Consider the following 16,913-nt stretch of genomic DNA (forward strand, 5'->3'; position numbering starts at 1 on the left):
CTACTCCACCCATTCCCTTTAGCTGTTCCCTGGGATCTGACGGGTTAATTCCCTGGAATGAAGCGGCCAAAGTCTTCTCAGGTGTGTCCCTCTGAACCTCAGCCCCTCTCTTGCCCCACCCTTCTGTCGTGGCACCCAGAATGTGTGCCAGGAAACTGACACTGATTGGTCTTGCCCCTTTTATTCCCTAGCCCCCACACATCATGGGCTACTTGGGGTCCCAACAAGCCCTGGTCAAATAATACAGAGCCAGGAGAAAGAGGATAGTTTCCCTAGGTTCAGTTGCAAATCAATTAAGAAAACAAAAAAGGAAAAAAAGAAAAGATGGTCACACTTGGAAGCCCAAAGCAGAAAGAATCCTGACTGATTTGTGAACCTAATATCAGGGAGGTGGGGGTGATTTAGGGTGGGTGTTTGAGTTGCTTGATTTCTGACTTAGTAGAAGAAGAAGTGGTTAGATCAGGGGACTGGGGATGCCTGACTATCAAGCTTTGAATTTCCAGAGTTAAGTACTAACAGTAAAAAGGATAATTGCCCTGTGAGCTCTGGAAGCAGGTGGATGCTTCTGAAGAGTCAACCCAAAAGCTGATGTGGGCAGGTGGCTTTTGCCTGTGCTAGCCCCTGTCCCACAAAGAGGTGCTACACGTGCCCCACCAAGGTATTTGTGCATAGACCCTTCTGGGTCCTCTTCTCTGTGCCTGACCCCTGATAGGTGCTGAAGAAATGTTTGCTGAATGAAGGAATTCTTTCTCCATACATGTTGCCTTTCCTTTGATCTTGGGAATGGTGATACTACTCTCCAGCAATTGACAGGAGAGTCAGGGAAGGAGGATGAGTTCCAGGGTCCGGCACCCAGCAAAACCTGATGTGTCTCACGCTGAGAAACAGAGCAGAGAGGTAGCCAGGTCAGGGTAGGGTGAGGAGGTAGTAGACACTAGGGTACTATGTGACCTGCCGCTGAAGGGGGTGTTACGGGAGCAGGGGTAGGAAGGAACTGTGGTTACCAGGATCTTCTTTACCTGAAGCCCCACTTTAGTCCCCTTTGCAGGACACTGTTGGGGTTTCGTTGTTGTTGCTGTTGTTGTTTTTGCTTTTTATGACCGTACCCTCGGCATATGGAAGTTTCCAGGCTAGGGGTCGAATCTGAGCTGCAACTGCTGGCCTACACCACAGCCACAGCAATGTGGGATCCGAGCCATGTCTGAGTGAGGCCAGGGATCAAACCTGCATCCTCATGGATCTTAGTCATTGGTCTCTGAGCTACCAAAGGAACTCCCAGGACACTGTTGGATTAATGGTTTACTTTATACAGAAGAAGGAGCAGGTAGGTTAAATTTCGAACCATCAAAGTGTTTTTTTATGACCCTGTCCCCCTAGGACTAGGAGACCTGGAGGAGAAGCCAGCAGACCAGGTCATCTGGCCTTTCCCTCCCCCACCCCAGTCTTTATTATCTGGTTCTTTTGGGTCTTCCGCATTATTGCCCCTGCCCTGGGAGATTTAGGACCCCAGAGCCAGACTCAGGGAGCCCCCCAGTCTTCGAAGGGGCCCACCAGCATTGCCCAAAGTCCCCTGTGACTAGCTATATGGTTGTTCTCAGCAGTTCCTACCCCCACTGTTTGCTGGCAGCAAACAGAAGCAGAGGCCTGCCTGACCCCCATCACCTCATCAGCCTTGTAGGATCTAAAGGCCGTAGAAAGGACAAGTTTCACTTTTTGGAACCCCCATCTCATTTCCTCTGGAAACTAGTCCCTTTCTTTGGCTAGGGGTGCAGAGGAACGGGGACAGGGTTGATAATAGTATTGCCAGATTTCCGTTAAAAACTAGCCATTTGCTCTCATTGGGAACTTGCCTTCTGGTTTCAGAGAGGAACTCAGGCTCTACAGTGCTAACAGATCCGTTTTGAAAACAGCTATACTTTTTTTTTGGTCTTTTGTCTTTTTAGGGCCGCATCCGCGGCATATGGAGGTTCCCAGGCTAGGGGTCTAATTGGAACTGTTACTGCTGGCCTATGCCAGAGCCACAGCAACGCCAGATCCGAGCTGTGTCTGAGACCCACACCACAGCTCACAGCAACACCGGATCCTTAACCCACTAAGCGAGGCCAGGGATCGAACCCGCAACCTCATGATTCCTAGTCAGATTCGTTTCCACTGTGCCAAGATGGGAACTCCGAAAACAGCTGTACTTCTTATAGCCCTGTGACCTTGAGCAAGTTACTTTCCCTCTGCCTGTTTCTTCCTATGTAAAATAGGAATAATAATGTCTATTTAAAGAATCGATTATGAGGATCCCACAGGATGATGTAGGCACTCATTACGATTAACTTTCTTCCCCCTGTAGGCTCTTTAGGAAACGGGTGTGCTGGGCACTTGGATGTCCCTCCTCCCCCAAACTTGCCACAGATGCCTGGTTGGTGCGAAGTGAGCCTTAATGTCTCTCTTTGCTCTCTACTCCCTCCTTCCTGAGATTTTAAGACCCACTTTCTCCAAATCAGAAGTCTGCAAACTTTTTCCGTAGAGACCCAGATAATAAATATTTTAGGCTTTGCGGGCCATATGGTCTCTGTCGCAACTAGCAACTTTGCTGTTGTAATGCAAAAACAGCCACAGACCATACGTAAATGAATGAACATGGCTGTGTTCCAAAAAAATCCCTTTATGAGCACTGAAAATTTGAATTTCATATAATTTTCATGTGTCACGAAGTAGTATTCTTCTTTAGATTTTTTTTTTCAACCATTTAAAAAAGAGTAGGACAGGAGTTCCCGTCGTGGCTCAGCAGAAACGAATCTGACTAGCATCCATGAGGACACGGGTTCGATCCCTGGCCTTGCTCAGTGGATTAAGGATCTGGCATTGCCATGAGCTGTGGTGTATGTAGGTGGCCAGCTACAGCTCCGATTCGATCCTAGCCTGGGTACCTCCATATGCCGTGGATGCGGCCCTAAAAAGACAAAAAAAAAAAAAAAAAGAATACATAAATGAATAAATAAAAATAAAAAATAAAAAAGGGTAGGACAGATTTGGCCCACAGGCTGTAGTTTGCCATCCCCTGCTCTAAACTACCAGAAGCCATTGTCCCTCCCTTCTCTTTTTTTTTGTTTTTGTTTTTTTCCCTCCCTTCTCTTTGAAGAGGGCAGCTTCATCAGGGTTCATCAGGATCCTTCTTGCTCTGGTTGCTTGTGTTCTTTTCTATCAGAAGTTATTTATGACAATTAGTCCCCATCACAGTTGTGTTAGTGTCAGCCTGTGGGTTATTTCTTCTTTTTTGAGAGAGAACAGTGGGGTAACCTTCATGTAATATCTATTTTTGCATTTCTTTCCTCTCTCCACTTCTGAATTTCTCTTTGCCCTGCCTTCTCTCTGCCCCTAAATGATGATGATGATGATGATGATGATGTTGATAATCATAATAATAGCATTTATTAAGTACCTAATATGTGCCAAGCACGGTGTTAAATTATATTATTGTATTACATACATTATCACCAAGTCTCTCAATATCCTAACAGCGTAATATTTCATTCCCATTTTACAGATGATTCTACAGCTCAAAAATAAGCAAGTTCTCAAGGTCATGTGGCTTATTAAGTTGGCAGAGCTAGCAAATCTGGTGAACTTCAAAGCCATTATACCACCTTAAAGAACTTATGGTCTTGGTTTTGAATAAGAAATACTTCTCTATTAAAATAGCGTACGCTCCCATCTCAACACCGAGTGGAGTGTCTAACAAATCATTGATGACTAGGGCAATTGGTGGCAGTTACACCCTCTGAGGAGGGGGCAGGAGACACTGATGGTCTATTGGGAAAACCATCTGATCCAGAGGCAGGAACATAAGTAAAATGACTTCAAGCCCTTCTTGCTTTCCTTCCCCTGCCCCCAGCTCAGGCGTCTGATCCCAGACCTATTTCAGAATCTCCTATCTCTGCTCAGCGGAAGCAGTGATGGGACATGATGTGATCTCATTCGGGAGCTAAATAAAGCCATTGTGTGAGACCCAGCCCTGGCTGCTCCCTTGCACCATTTCCTGAGCTCAGGAGCTTAGGGAAAGATGGGATGGGGCTGAGAGAGAGCTGATGGAAGGAAGGAGGGGCAAGGAAAGGAACACAACTGCGTGGGGCGGGGAGAAGCCGCAGCTTGAATTTCAGAAAACAGAGGAGGAAATATCTAAGGGAGGGGGTTCAAGGAAGTCTTGCTAAACCTTACCTCTTTAAAGGATAGAATGAAAATTACTGACCTTGTAGCATGAAGAGATGGAATTTAGAAAAGAACAAACTTTCTGAGAAATGGAACAAAGATATGAAGAAGGAGCCTAGTAGGTTCCATTGTCATGGAGGACAGAGACATGAGTGACATGAGAGACACTAGAAAGAGGGTAGGTAACTGAGAAAAGATCAGGTTCCAGGTAGTCTCAGCTGGAGGAAGAAGGGCGAAATCTCAGGACATAAAGTCTCAGCGTCAGAAATGTGTCTACCGGCCAGGGTAGCAGGGTACCATCTCCAGGGGTGGAGCATCTCCAGGGGCATCTCCAGGGATGGAGAGGAAGAAAAGGGCTTCCACTCACTGCTTTTCATCCATCCTGCCAAATCCAGTCCTGTAGGCAGAATTGGGGCAGGAAGAGCAGATAGAAGCTGGGAACAGGAGGTGTAGTTCAAACATTTTTTTCTTGTGAGGTCACTGAATGTCAGACCCAGGATTCTCACAGTGTCCCTTCAGTGCCTTTCCATTTCTGTCCTGTTCCCAGCCGTTGCTCTTCTTTATCTAGTGAGCACCCCTAGTTCCTACTCCTTCCACACCAGCTTCTCAAAATACTATTTGTGAATACACCCTTCCCCTGCCCCCAGATCTCAGCTTTGGAGACCACCGGTTGGCAGGGACCATGCTGTGGTCCTTAGGCTCTGTCCTGCTTCCTGCAGATCTGCCCATCCTGTTTATAGACAGCACATCGCCTGGCACGAGGCCCAAGTTTGTAGACACAGAGGATGTCTCCCAGTGTCTGGCTAAGATGTCCCATCTACATGCATGGATAGGCAGAGGGCCTGGGCTGATTTCCTAGGCCTCTCCTTTTCTGTCCTTAGACCTACCAGCAGGGCAGCAGAATACCATCTGCAGAGGCCTGAGTACTCCTTCCCCTCCCCACCGCCCCGTGGTAGACAAGCGTGCAATTGACACAGGCACAGGTACCATCTCAGCAGTCCTGGATGGAGTAGGGGCAGTGGACAGGTTGCAATGAGATAGGGAGAAGTAGCTGGAACGAACAATTTTCCAACAACTTGGGCTCAGTGCGTATGTGCAGGTAGTAGTAAAATAACTTGGGAAAGGCTGGACACCCTCACAAAAAGCCCAGGGTGGGGGGGATTCTGGCTTGCTGTTTCCTGGTCCTCCTGAGAACTCCCAACATCTCCCCTGGGCAAAGGGGAGCTTGGGAAACTCATTCTAGCAGAAGGTCTATAGAGACAGGGCCTTGGAAGGGGTGTGCAGAGGTAGGCTGTAGATGTGCATTGCCTTCCTGCCCCTCCACCACTTTGGTACTCTGGTATTTGGTACTTGTTTCTGGAGTGGAGATTATCATTTTCAACTTTTAAGAGCTCCTGAGAGTTTTGACTCAGACACACTGAGGCAAGCCCTGATGGCAGCCAAGAGTATCGAGCAGTGAGAACCATGCCCACTGGGAGAGAGAGAAGGAATTTCAATGTGGCTGATGTTGGAGGCCTTCTCTTTGCTCCATGGGGAGAGGTCAGAATGACTCTCTGACTTCCCAGATGACCGGAGTCTTAGAAGGAAGAAATCATAATACTTTCTCAGTCAGGCACCTTTTCTTCCTGGTGCTTTATCTGCCTAGACTCCTCCCCTTCCAGCGTGGCCAAGTCCTAACCACTCCACCCTTCCAGGCCCACCTCAAAGGCTATTTACTTCCTCCTGTTTCCTTTTTTTTTGAATTCTCCAACTGGTTATATGCACCATTCTTTTAGGAGCACAAAGCCTTTTTTTTCTTCTTTTTCTTTTTTGGCTGCACTCATGGCATGCAGAAGTTCCCAGTCCAGGGATCGAACCTGCGCCACAGCAGCCACCTGAGCTGCACAACGCTGGATCCTTAACCTGCTGAGCCACAAGACAACTCCTATGAAGGATTTTTTTGAAATCTCTTGTGGCTTTTGGCAAACTCTGACCAGTCGTTTGTGATTTGTGTTTTTATCTATGTGCACACACGCACATGTGCACACACACTCACTTGAATGAATTCCTTGAGCGTAAGAACAATATCAGTTTCTCTTTGCTTGGCTTTTTTTCTGCCATGTAGGTGCCCTTAACTGGAATAATAATGAGTGAATGAGGATGTCATTATGTACTGGAAAGAACACTAGACTGGGAGTCAGAAAACCCAAGTTTTGGGAGCTCTGGTTGTGGCTCAGCAGAAACAAATCCGACTAGTATCCATGAAGATGTGGATTCGATCCCTGGCCTTGCTCAGTGGGTTAAGGATCTGGTGTTGCCATGAGCTGTGGTGTAGGTAGCAGATGTGGCTCAGAACTGGCGTGGCTGTTGCTGTGGTGTAGGCCAGCAGCTACAGCTCGGATTTGGCCCTTAGCCTGGAAACCTCGATATGCCGCAGGTGCGGGCCTGAAAAAAAAAAAAAAAAACTTCTAGACTTGGCTCTGCAGCTGATTCCTGGTGCGATCTTGAGCCAGCCATCCTCCAGTTCTGCGCCTCAGTGACTAGATCTAGGGAGAGGTGACTAGATTATCTCAGCCTGGCTGACTGTGACACTTTTCTGGTTCCAAGTTTCCAGAATTCTAGAACTCTGCTCACCCTTCTCTGTCTTCTTGATTCAGACTGGACTGTGTGTACCTCCCATGAACAGAGACGTCCCAGAAGTGTTCCTCGCAGGTGGAGACCTAGTGCCCCAAGGCCACACTCGCCGTTGCCTGTCTGTGGTAGAGTCCAGAGAGCAGCTGGAGGAAGAGGAAGAGGAAGAGGAGGCAGAGGAGGAAAAAAAGAAGGAGGGAGATGGTTTCCATGACGTACCCCTCCGAAGGTCGGGGGCTTTCCGTGCCCACAGCCACAACTACGACCCCTTCAAAAGACATAGTTGGGGACCAGGCAGGGAGCTCCAGGATTCACTGAGCAGGTAAACCACTGGAGGACCTCCTGTCCCTCCTTCCCTCAAGTCCTTGACCTAGGAGAAAGGGTTGGAAAGCACAATAGGAGTTGAAGTGACTTGGGCCCCTAGTCTCTCCCCTGGAGAATCTGAACCCAGGCCTGTTGTGGGCCTCCCTGGTCCATCCAGGGAGGATGGACCCTGCCTTTCAAAATATGGCCTTCAGACTTCCCATTGTGGTGCAGCAGAAGTGGATCCGACTAGTATCCATGAGGTTGTAGGTTCGATCCCTGGCCTTGCTCAGTGGGTTAAGGATTCGGCGTTGCCGTGAGCTGTGGTGTAAGTCGCAGACATGGCTCGGAGCTGGTGTCTCTGTGGCTGTGGTGTAGGCTGGCAGCTGTAGCTCCGATTGGACCCCTGGCCTGGGAACCTCCATATGCCACAGGTACAGCCCACCCCCCAAAAAATAAGCAAAATGTGGCCCTCCCTAGTGGTCCTAGCTCCTCCTTTCTACCTGGTCTCAAAGGAAGGTGTGTGAAAATGGAGCAGGAGAGGTGTGGCGCCTTTCCACATATAGTAGTGTTAGAGCTGAAAGGGGCTTGGAGATCGTATGGCACAATCTCCTCATTTCACACATGAGGAAACAGCCCCAGCGAACTTTGGGAGGTTTCTTGAAAGAGTTGGAGTGTTGAACCTGGCACTTTCCCAAATTTCTGCCTGCCTGCGGGTCCATGATGTTTGGACATCATAGAATGGCCCTGCAATGGTGGAAGAGCTGCTCTTGTGCAGGGGTTTGCATGTGCTTGGCAGACCAGAAGAGAGGGACCCAGCTCTTCCCCTCTCCTGGAAAATCCCTGGCTGACCACTTCCCCAAAGACAGAGGAAGTCAGAAAGAGAAGGTCCGGGGCTCAGTGTGAAGAGTTCAGTGTGAGTGGTCGCTGAGAGGGCCTGCTAGCCGTGGAAGGGCCCTGTCTCTCTGCTTTGGCAATGGTCCCCTTGGACAAGTTGTCTTAATGCTGGTGAGTAGACCAAGCTTTTCTAGCTCCTGGGCAGGGCTGGCTGGGCTGTGTGATGGGAGAGGATTCTTGTCCCTGAAGTGGCTTAGGTGGGAACCTGGGTGAGAAGCCTTTGTCCGCAGGACTCACCACACCTTCCTAAGAGCAGCTGGTCAAAGGCAGAGATGCCCTGAGTACCCCTTACACAGTGCCGGCTGTATCTCAGCATCTTCCAGGTGTCATCTTTCACTAGAGGCCCTAATTATACCCTTTTAGGTAAAGAAGGAACGGAACCCTGGGGACACTATTTGTCTGAGTAGGGGCCAAGATTGGCATCAGAAACTAGGCAAGGAGTGGGAATCCAGCTTGCCCTTGCCCACCCCACAATGCTGGCTTTCTTCTGACGGCAGTACTATCTTTTGACCAGCAGGGGCCACCCTTGCCTACAGTCAGCATCACAGCTTTGCCAAAGCCCAGTCCCAGAAGGGAGGCCAGTTTGGGTCTAGGCTGTGCCTGAGCCAACAGGAAGGGCTGGGCTGGGGGCAAGCAGCAGGGCTGGGCTGAGGCGGTGTTCCTCCCTGGTGCCCGTCACAGGCCGCTGGATTCAGAGGCCAGTGATGGCAATGTGCGTTTCAGGAACAAACCTCAGGCATCGGGATGCGAAGGCCCCCAGAAGGACCCCTTACAGTGGAGCCAAGAGGAACTGGACCCCTTTTTGGAACTGCAGCACCGAGGAGGCCAACCCTCCTGTGTGGTACGGACAGACAACTCCCCATGGAAGCTACCACCTTCCTCCCCTTCCCCTGATCCTTTGCCTATCCAGCCACCACTCTGTGCCTCTTCTGTTCTCCCAGCTGTTGGGTCTCTCTGTCCCCAGGCATCTCTCTGACTCCATCTGACCAAATCTGGATCTGGTGTCTGTACCCCTCTGTCTGCTTCCCCGGGTCTGTATGCTCTGTCCTCTACTCTTGGTATCCTGCCTCTGTCGTGCTGTGAGACTCTCTGTTCCATCCTTTCTGTGTCTGTGTCTCTGTGTCGATGTGGGTATCTCTGTTCCTCTCTCATTAAAAGGCCCCTGTTCCCCTATTTGTTACAACTGGTTCTTTCAGTGGACCCCCCATTTCTCAGATTTGGAGATGAACTTATTATTCGTAGGATGAAACTGGGCACCTGGTACCCTGAAACGCAATCATCCTCTAACAAGATAATCATAAGATTATCGACTGAGAAAGGATATAAAGATTGCTCAGCCTGAGTTCAGTCAGCCCTCCATGTGCACAGGTTCTGCATCCTCAGATTCAACCAACCAAGGATAGAAAATATTTGGAAAAAAAAAACAACAACAAAAAACAGAAAGTTCCAAAAAGCAAAACTTGAATTTGCCACATGCTGTAAACTATTTACTTTGCATTAACATTGTGTTTACAATTATTTACATGGCATTTACATTGCATAAGTATAATTTTTTTTAATTCTTTTTTTTTTTTTTTTGTCTTTTTAGGGCTGCATCCACAGCATATGGAAGTCCCTGGTCTAGGGGTCAAATTGGAGCTACAGCTGCTGGCCTATACCACAGCCACAGCAACATGGGATCCGAGCTGCATCTGCCACCTACACCACAGCTCACAGCAACTCCAGATCCTTAACCCACTGAGCAGGGCCAGGGATCAAACCTGCGTCCTCATGGATACTAGTCAGATTTGTTACCTCTGAGCCACGACAGGAACTCCTAGGCATAATAATTAATCTAGAGATGACTTAAAGTACATGGGATGCCCATAAGGTATGTGCAAATATTATGTCATCTTATGTAAGGCACCTTGAATATCCTTGGATTTTGGTATCCATGGCAATCCTGGAACCAGTCCCCCAGGGATAATGAGGCACCACTGTACACAGAAATGTCTCAAGCCCAGTGACTAAAGGTTCCCTCCCCTCCACCACATCCTCTATCTGGCTAGCAGCACCCACCTAGCTTCACTGTTCAAGTGCCTGTGGTTTGGGAGAGAGGCTAAGAGGAAGGGGCTGTCAACGCCTGTCAGGGAAGCAGCAGGACCTCTCTTATCCCCCTTTCCACATTCTCCATCAGCATCTCTCCACGTCTTCCCTCACCCCCATTTCAATGCAGTATGATAGAAGGAATAGGATTTGGGAGTCACACTGATTCCTAGTTGAACAATTTGTTTCATCTTTCTGAAAATCAGGATACTAAAAACTTTCTTTTAAAGATGTGATTATTAGATGAAAAAAAAAGTGTTGAAGTGCCCAGTACAGAGGCCAGCATGCAGGAGATAACGGTTTCTTTCTCTTCTTCTCCCCTCCATTCCTTCGTATTCTTTCCTTCTTTTCTACCTCTCTCTTCTCCCTGCTTTCCCCTTCTTGGTGTTATATGTCTTCTTCTTCCCCGCCTTCTACACTGTTTGTTTTTTTTTTTTCTTTTCTTTTTATGCCTTCCTGCTCTGATTCCTCTCTTCTCTTCACCCAGTCTTTATGTGTTTCCCTTAAAATTCTCCTTGTCTATATATTTGGGGTGTTTTGTTTCTTCATGAAGTAGCAAGTGCATGTAAGTCCTCCAGCAAAATCCACAGACCAAAAGTCTGAGATTCATTAAGCCAGACTGGGGCTTGCAGACTGACAGTCCAAGAGCCAAGTCTAGCTCAAAATTTATTTTGTTTGGAGTTCCTGTTGTGGCTCAGTGGTTAACAAACCCAGCTAGCATCCATGAGGACCTGCGTTTGATCCCTGGCCTCGCTCAGTGGGTTAAGGATCTGGCGTTGCCGTGAGCCATGGTGTAGGTTGCAGATGTGGCTTGGATCCTGTGTTGCTGTGGCTGTGGTGCAGGCCAGCAACTGTAGCTCTGATTCGACCCCTAGCCTGGAAATCTCCATATGCCACAGGTGTGGCCTTAAAAGACAAAAAAAAAAAAATTATTTTGTTTGACTAGTATGGTGTTTACTCTTTCTAAAATTCAGATGTCTGTAAATGGGGGCTGTGCCCTCCAGTTTGCCAGAGTTGCTAATACTCTCTATTGTGTTTTTCCATTTATCTTAAATATAATATTTTTAAATGATTGCCTAATAAACCAAAGACCCATCTCAAGAACTAGAATATCACCACTACATTTATCTTATGTCTTCCTCTCTTCTTCTTTTTTGTCTTTTTGCTATTTCTTTGGGCCGCTCCCTCGGCACATGGAGGTTCCCAGGCTAGGGGTCCAATTGGAGCTGTAGCCACCAGCCTGCACCAGAGCCACAGCAACTCAGGATCCGAGCCGTGCCTGGGACCTACACCACAGCTCACGGCAACGCCGGATCCTTAACCCACTGAGCAAGGTCAGGGATTGAACCTGTAACCTCATGGTTCCTAGTCGGATTCGTTAACCACTGAGCCACGATGGGAACTCCATCTTCCTCTCTTCTGTATTCCCTTGCCTCCCCACCAGAGGTAATCACTGTCTTGAATTTTCTTCTATCATTCATTTACTTTTTTAAAAGTAGTTTTAGCACACAGCATTACCTAATAACATAGTATTTCTTTTTTGTTTCCAACTTTAAAAACAATAATGTTTTATTGTACAAAAATTTCTGTAATTTGCATTTTCACTCAGTGGTCTCTTTCTAATTTTTCTTTTTGTGTGTGTGTGTGTATTTTTGCCTTTTCTAGGGCTGCTCACGCGGCATGTGGAGGTTCCCAGGCTAGGGGTCTAATCGGAGCTATAGCCGCCAGCCTATGCCAGAGCTACAGCAATGTGGGATCCGAGCCGTGTCTGCAACCTACACCACAGCTCACGGCAACGCCGGATCCTTAGCCCACTGAGCAAGGCCAGGGATCGAACCCACAACCTCATGGTTCCTAGTCAGATTCATTAACCACTGCGCCACGACGGGAACTCCTCTTTCTAATTTTTAATCCATGTGTTGCAGATAGTTTTAATTCATTCATTTTTGATCCATTCCTCTGTTGATGGGCATTTGGATAATTTCCATTCTTTGCTGTTATGAAAAGTGTCATTATAACATCCTTTTAGCCATCTTCTGGTGCTCATTTGCAAGTGTTTCTCCAGGGCATATACTTTGGAGTAGAATTGTTGGGTTATAGAGTGCACAGATGTTCATTTTTGTAAGAAAATAGCAAACTGTATCTATCCCAATTAGCAATATATGAGTTGCCTTTGATCCACATGCTTTCCAACATTTGGAGTCACAGATTTCTTAATTTTGCCAATCTAGTGGTTATAAATCTCATTGTGATGTTAATTTCATGTATCCTTATTACAAATACAATTGAGCATTTTTTACTGTGTGTATTGGTCATTTGTGTTTCTTCTGTGAAATTGCTATTTACGTCTGTTGCCCACTTTTCTGGGGGGTTCTTTGAGGGATTTTTCTTTATTGTTTTGATTGTGTTCTTTATATATTATGAATACTAATCCTTTGTTGGTATATGTATTGCAATGACCTTTTTTCAAAGATTGAAAAGAGTAGTTTGTCTTTTCCTTCTTCTATGGTGTCTTTAAAGAAACAGAATGTCTTAATTTAAAGATAAATATATTATCTAAATATAGGAGTTCTCACTTTGGCACAGTGGGTTAAGAATCTGAATGCACTGGCTCCGGGTGCTGCAGAGGCATGGATTCAACCCTGGCCTGAGGCAGTAGGTTAGAGGATCTGGCGTTGCTGCAGCTGCAGCTTGGATTCAGTCCCTGGCCCTAGGAATATCCATATGCCATGGGTGAGGCCATAAAAAAAATAAAATAAAGTAAAAATAACATGTTAATTGGTGTTCCCCAGTGGCTCAATGGGTTATGGATCCAGTGTTGTCACTTCTGTGGCTTGGGTCAATGCCATGGTGTGTGTTTGATCCCTGGCCCAGGAACTTCCTTATGCCACAGGTATAGCAAAAAAAAAAAAAAAAAGAAAAAAAGAAAAAAACACGTTGGACTTCCCTTGTTGCCTACAGCATAACTTCTCAGTGTTGTCTTGGCAAGGTCTCTGCTTCAGTCCCTGGTCCTGGATCTTCTATATGCTGCAGGTGTGGCCACATGTTTAAATTTAAAAAAACCCAAACCAAAAAAACCACATTTATTGAAGTATAAAAGACATACAAACTAAGCATTAAAAAAACCTTTGAGGAGTTCCCAGTGTGGCGCAGCGGAAATGAATCTGACTAGGAGCCATGAGGATGCGGGTTTGATCTCTCGCCTTGCCCAGTGGGTTAAGGATCTGGCATTGCCATGAGCAGTGGTGTAGGTGGCAGACGTGGCTTGGATCTGGCATTGCTGTGGCTGTGGCGTAGGCCGGCAGCTACAGCTCCGATTAGACCCCTAGCCTGGGAACCTCCATATACGCCCCAGGTGTGGCCCTGAAAAGACAAAAGACAAAAAACAAACAAACAAAAAAAAAACAACCCAAGATTTTGATTGGAGTTGCACTGAATCTAAAGATTAATTTAGGGAAAGTGGACATCTTTATGATATTATTTCTTCCTACCTATAAAAATAGTATATGTCTCCATTTAATGCCTTTCAATAAAGTTTTATCATTTTTTTCCATATAGAGTTTGTGGATATATATTAGATTTATTCTTAGGTACATTATACTTCTTTTGTCAAGATTTTTTTTTTCCTTTTTAGGGCCACACCCATGGCATATGGAGGCTCCCAGGCTAGAGGTCTAATTGGAGCTGCAGCTGCCAGCCTACACCACAGCCACAGCAACACCAGATCTGAGCAGTGTCTGTGATGACCTACACCACAGCTCACAGCAACACTGGATCCTTAACCCACTGAGCGGGGCCAGGAATCGAACCTCATCCTCATGGATACTAGTTGGGTTTGTTACTGCTGAGCCACAACAGGATCTCCTGTCAAGATTTTAAATTAAATTTTTTTTAAATTTTTATCGAAGTGTATTTGATTTACAAGGTTTCAGGTATACAGCAAATTAATTCAGTAATATGTGTATATATTATATACTTTTTCAAATTCTTTTCCATTATAAGTTATTACTGTCAAGATTTTAATTTTAGCCATTCTGGTGGGTGTTTTAGAAGTATCTTATTCTGGTTTTAATTTGCATGTCCCTGTTGAAAAGTTTTGTTGGACACCTTTTCATAGTCTCATTGGCCATTTGAATATCTTCTTTTGTGAAATATCTGTTCAAGTCTTTTTCTCAATTTTTGAAAAGAGCTTGTCTTTTTTTTTATTGATTCATAAGAGTTATTTATATATTCTGGATTCAAGTCCTTTGTCAGACATAGGTATTGTGAATATCTTCTCTGAGTCTTCGACTTGCATTTTTACTTTAATAGTGTATTTTAATAAGGATGAGTTTTAATGTAGAGGAAGTCCAACTTATCAGTTTTTTTAAATGGCTGTTGCTGTTGATCATGTTTAAAAATCTTGCCTACCCCAAGAACATGAAGATTTTTCTTCCAGCGTTTTCTTTTAAAAGCTTGTTAGTTTTAGCTTTCATGTTTAGTTCTGTGATTTACCTATGTTCTTATGTATGGGAGAAATCAAGGTTTTGGTTTTTCCCCCATGTAAATACCCAGTTGCTTCATTAAAAAACTTACTTTCTGGAGTTCCCGTCGTGGCGCAGTGGTTAACGAATCCAACTAGGAACCATGAGGTTGTGGGTTTGATCCCTGCCCTTGCTCAGTGGGTTAACGATCCGGCGTTGCCGTGAGCTGTGGTGTAGGTTGCAGACGCGGCTCGGATCCCGCGTTGCTGTGGCTCTGGCGTAGGCCGGTGGCTACAGCTCCGATTAGACCCCTAGCCTTGGAACCTCCATATGCCGAGGGAGCAGCCCAAGAAATGGCAAAAAGACAAAACAAAAACAAAAACAAAAACAAAAAAACAAAAAACCTTACTTTCTGGAGTTCCCATTGTGACATAGCAGAAATGAATCCAAGTAGTATCCATGAGGATGCAGGTTTGATCCCTGGCCTTACTCAGTGGTTTGGGGACCGGGCATGGCCGTGAGCTGTGGTATAGGTCACAGATTTGGCTGGATCCTGAATTGCTGTGGCTGTGGTGTAGGCCAGCAGCTGTAGTTCCGATTTGACCCCTAGCCTGGTAACTACCATATGCTGCAGGCCGCACCTCCGGCATATAGAGGTTCCCAGGTTAGGGGTCCAATCAGAGCTACAGCTGCCAGCCTAGGCCACAGCCACAGCAACATCAGATGTTTTTTTTGTTTTTTTTTTCCTGCTTTTTAGGGCCATACTTGTGGCACATGGACGTTCCTAGGCTAGGGGCGAATCAGAGCTGCAGGTGTAAAGCTAAGCCACAGCCACAGCAATATGGGATCTGAGCTGTGTCTCGACCTACTCCACAGCTCATGGAAACACCGGATCCTTCAACACACTGAGCAAGGCCGGGGATCAAACTGGCATCCTCATGGATACCAGTTGAGTTCTTAACACGCTGAGCCACGATGAGAACTCCCTTTTTGAGCCTTATATATTTTGTATTTGAATTGCTTTAATTATATTTTATGATTATTCTTGGTTTATAGAAATGGAATTGAATTAATATAATTAATTCATCTTGCTAAACTCTTTTTTCAAATCAGTTATAGCAATTTCTCTGGAATTTTTTTGGGGGGGCGTTTTCTATATGGACAATTATGTCATCTTTAAATGAACTTTGTTTTCTTTTTTTCTAGTCTTTATTTCTTTCCTTTCTTTTTCTTGCCCTATTGTGCTGGCTAGGGCTCTATTGCAGTGCTGAACAGAAATGGTGATAATGGCTATCCTTGTCTTGTTTCTGATTTTAAGGGAATACGTCTTATGTTTCACCATTGAAATCAATTTTGGGGAGTTCCCGTCGTGGCCCAGTGGTTAACGAATCCGACTAGGAACCATGGGGTTGCGGGTTTGATCCCTGCCCTTGCTCAGTGGGTTAACGACCTGGCGTTGCCGTGGGCTGTGGTGTAGGTTGCAGACGCGGCTCGGATCCTGCGTTGCTGTGGATCTGGCGTAGGCCGGAGGCTACAGCTCCGATTCGACCCCTAGCCTGGGAACCTCCATATGCCGCGGGAGCGGCCCAAGAAATAGCAAAAAAGACAAAAAAAAAAAAAAAAAAAAGAAATCAATTTTGGGCTGTAAAGTTTTAAAAGATACTCTATAAAGTTAAGGAAGATTCCTTGATTCCTTCTATTCCTAACTGCCAAGGCTTTGGTCGGATTTTATCCTGTAATTTTTTGCTTTTACTGAGTTGATTATATTTTTTTCTCCTTTAATATGTCATTGAAATAAATTGCATTTAAAGATTTTCCTCATCTTAAGCCACCCTTATATTGTTAGGATAAATCTGACCTTGCCATGATGGATTATCTTTTTTATACACTGCTGGATTTTACTTGTGGTATCAATTATCCATTGCTGCATACTAAACAGATCACCCCTAAACTTAGTGGCTTAAAACAACAACTTTTTTTTGTCCCTTACAGTTCTGAGTGGTTAATTTGGACTGAGCTCAGCTGGATATTTTTCTGCTCGTTCCATCTGGACTCACTTATATGACTGTAGTTGTCTGATGGTCAAGATTGGACATATACATGCCTGTGGGTTGGCAGACTGCCAGTTGTGATACCTTGATTCTCATCCACGTGGCTTGCTTAGGCTTGGACTTGTTCACGTGGAAATAGCATTCCAAGTGGGCAAGAGTGGAAGCTTTAAGGTTTCTTGAGTCATAGGCTCAAAAACCACATCATGCCCTTCTGCCGCATTCTGTTCATCACACTAAGTCCAGTCCAGATTCAAAGGGTGAGAAAAAGACTCATTCTTTTTTTTTTTTTTTTAGCCACACCCAG

General features: G+C 45.8%; 1 protein-coding gene across 5 annotated transcripts in view; it reads left to right on the top strand.

Annotated features, from left to right (window-relative positions):
* ARHGEF2 (Rho/Rac guanine nucleotide exchange factor 2) overlaps positions 1-16,913 on the top strand; it is a 55,816-nt gene that overhangs the window by 809 nt on the left and 38,094 nt on the right. For 3 of the 5 annotated variants that reach the window (XM_005663277.3, XM_013996963.2, XM_021088470.1), the window contains exons 2-3: positions 6,837-7,132; positions 8,734-8,851. In XM_005663277.3, coding sequence (XP_005663334.1) covers positions 6,858-7,132; positions 8,734-8,851 — 393 coding nt within the window. In that variant the 5' untranslated portion in view covers positions 6,837-6,857. Of the gene's footprint in view, positions 1-6,836; positions 7,133-7,984; positions 8,122-8,733; positions 8,852-16,913 lie in introns of those variants that run through there. The other 2 variants (XM_021088471.1, XM_021088469.1) reach the window with 1 other exon arrangement.

This window comes from Sus scrofa, chromosome 4, assembly GCF_000003025.6.
Source record: "Sus scrofa isolate TJ Tabasco breed Duroc chromosome 4, Sscrofa11.1, whole genome shotgun sequence".
Classification (NCBI taxonomy): Eukaryota; Metazoa; Chordata; class Mammalia; order Artiodactyla; family Suidae; genus Sus; species Sus scrofa.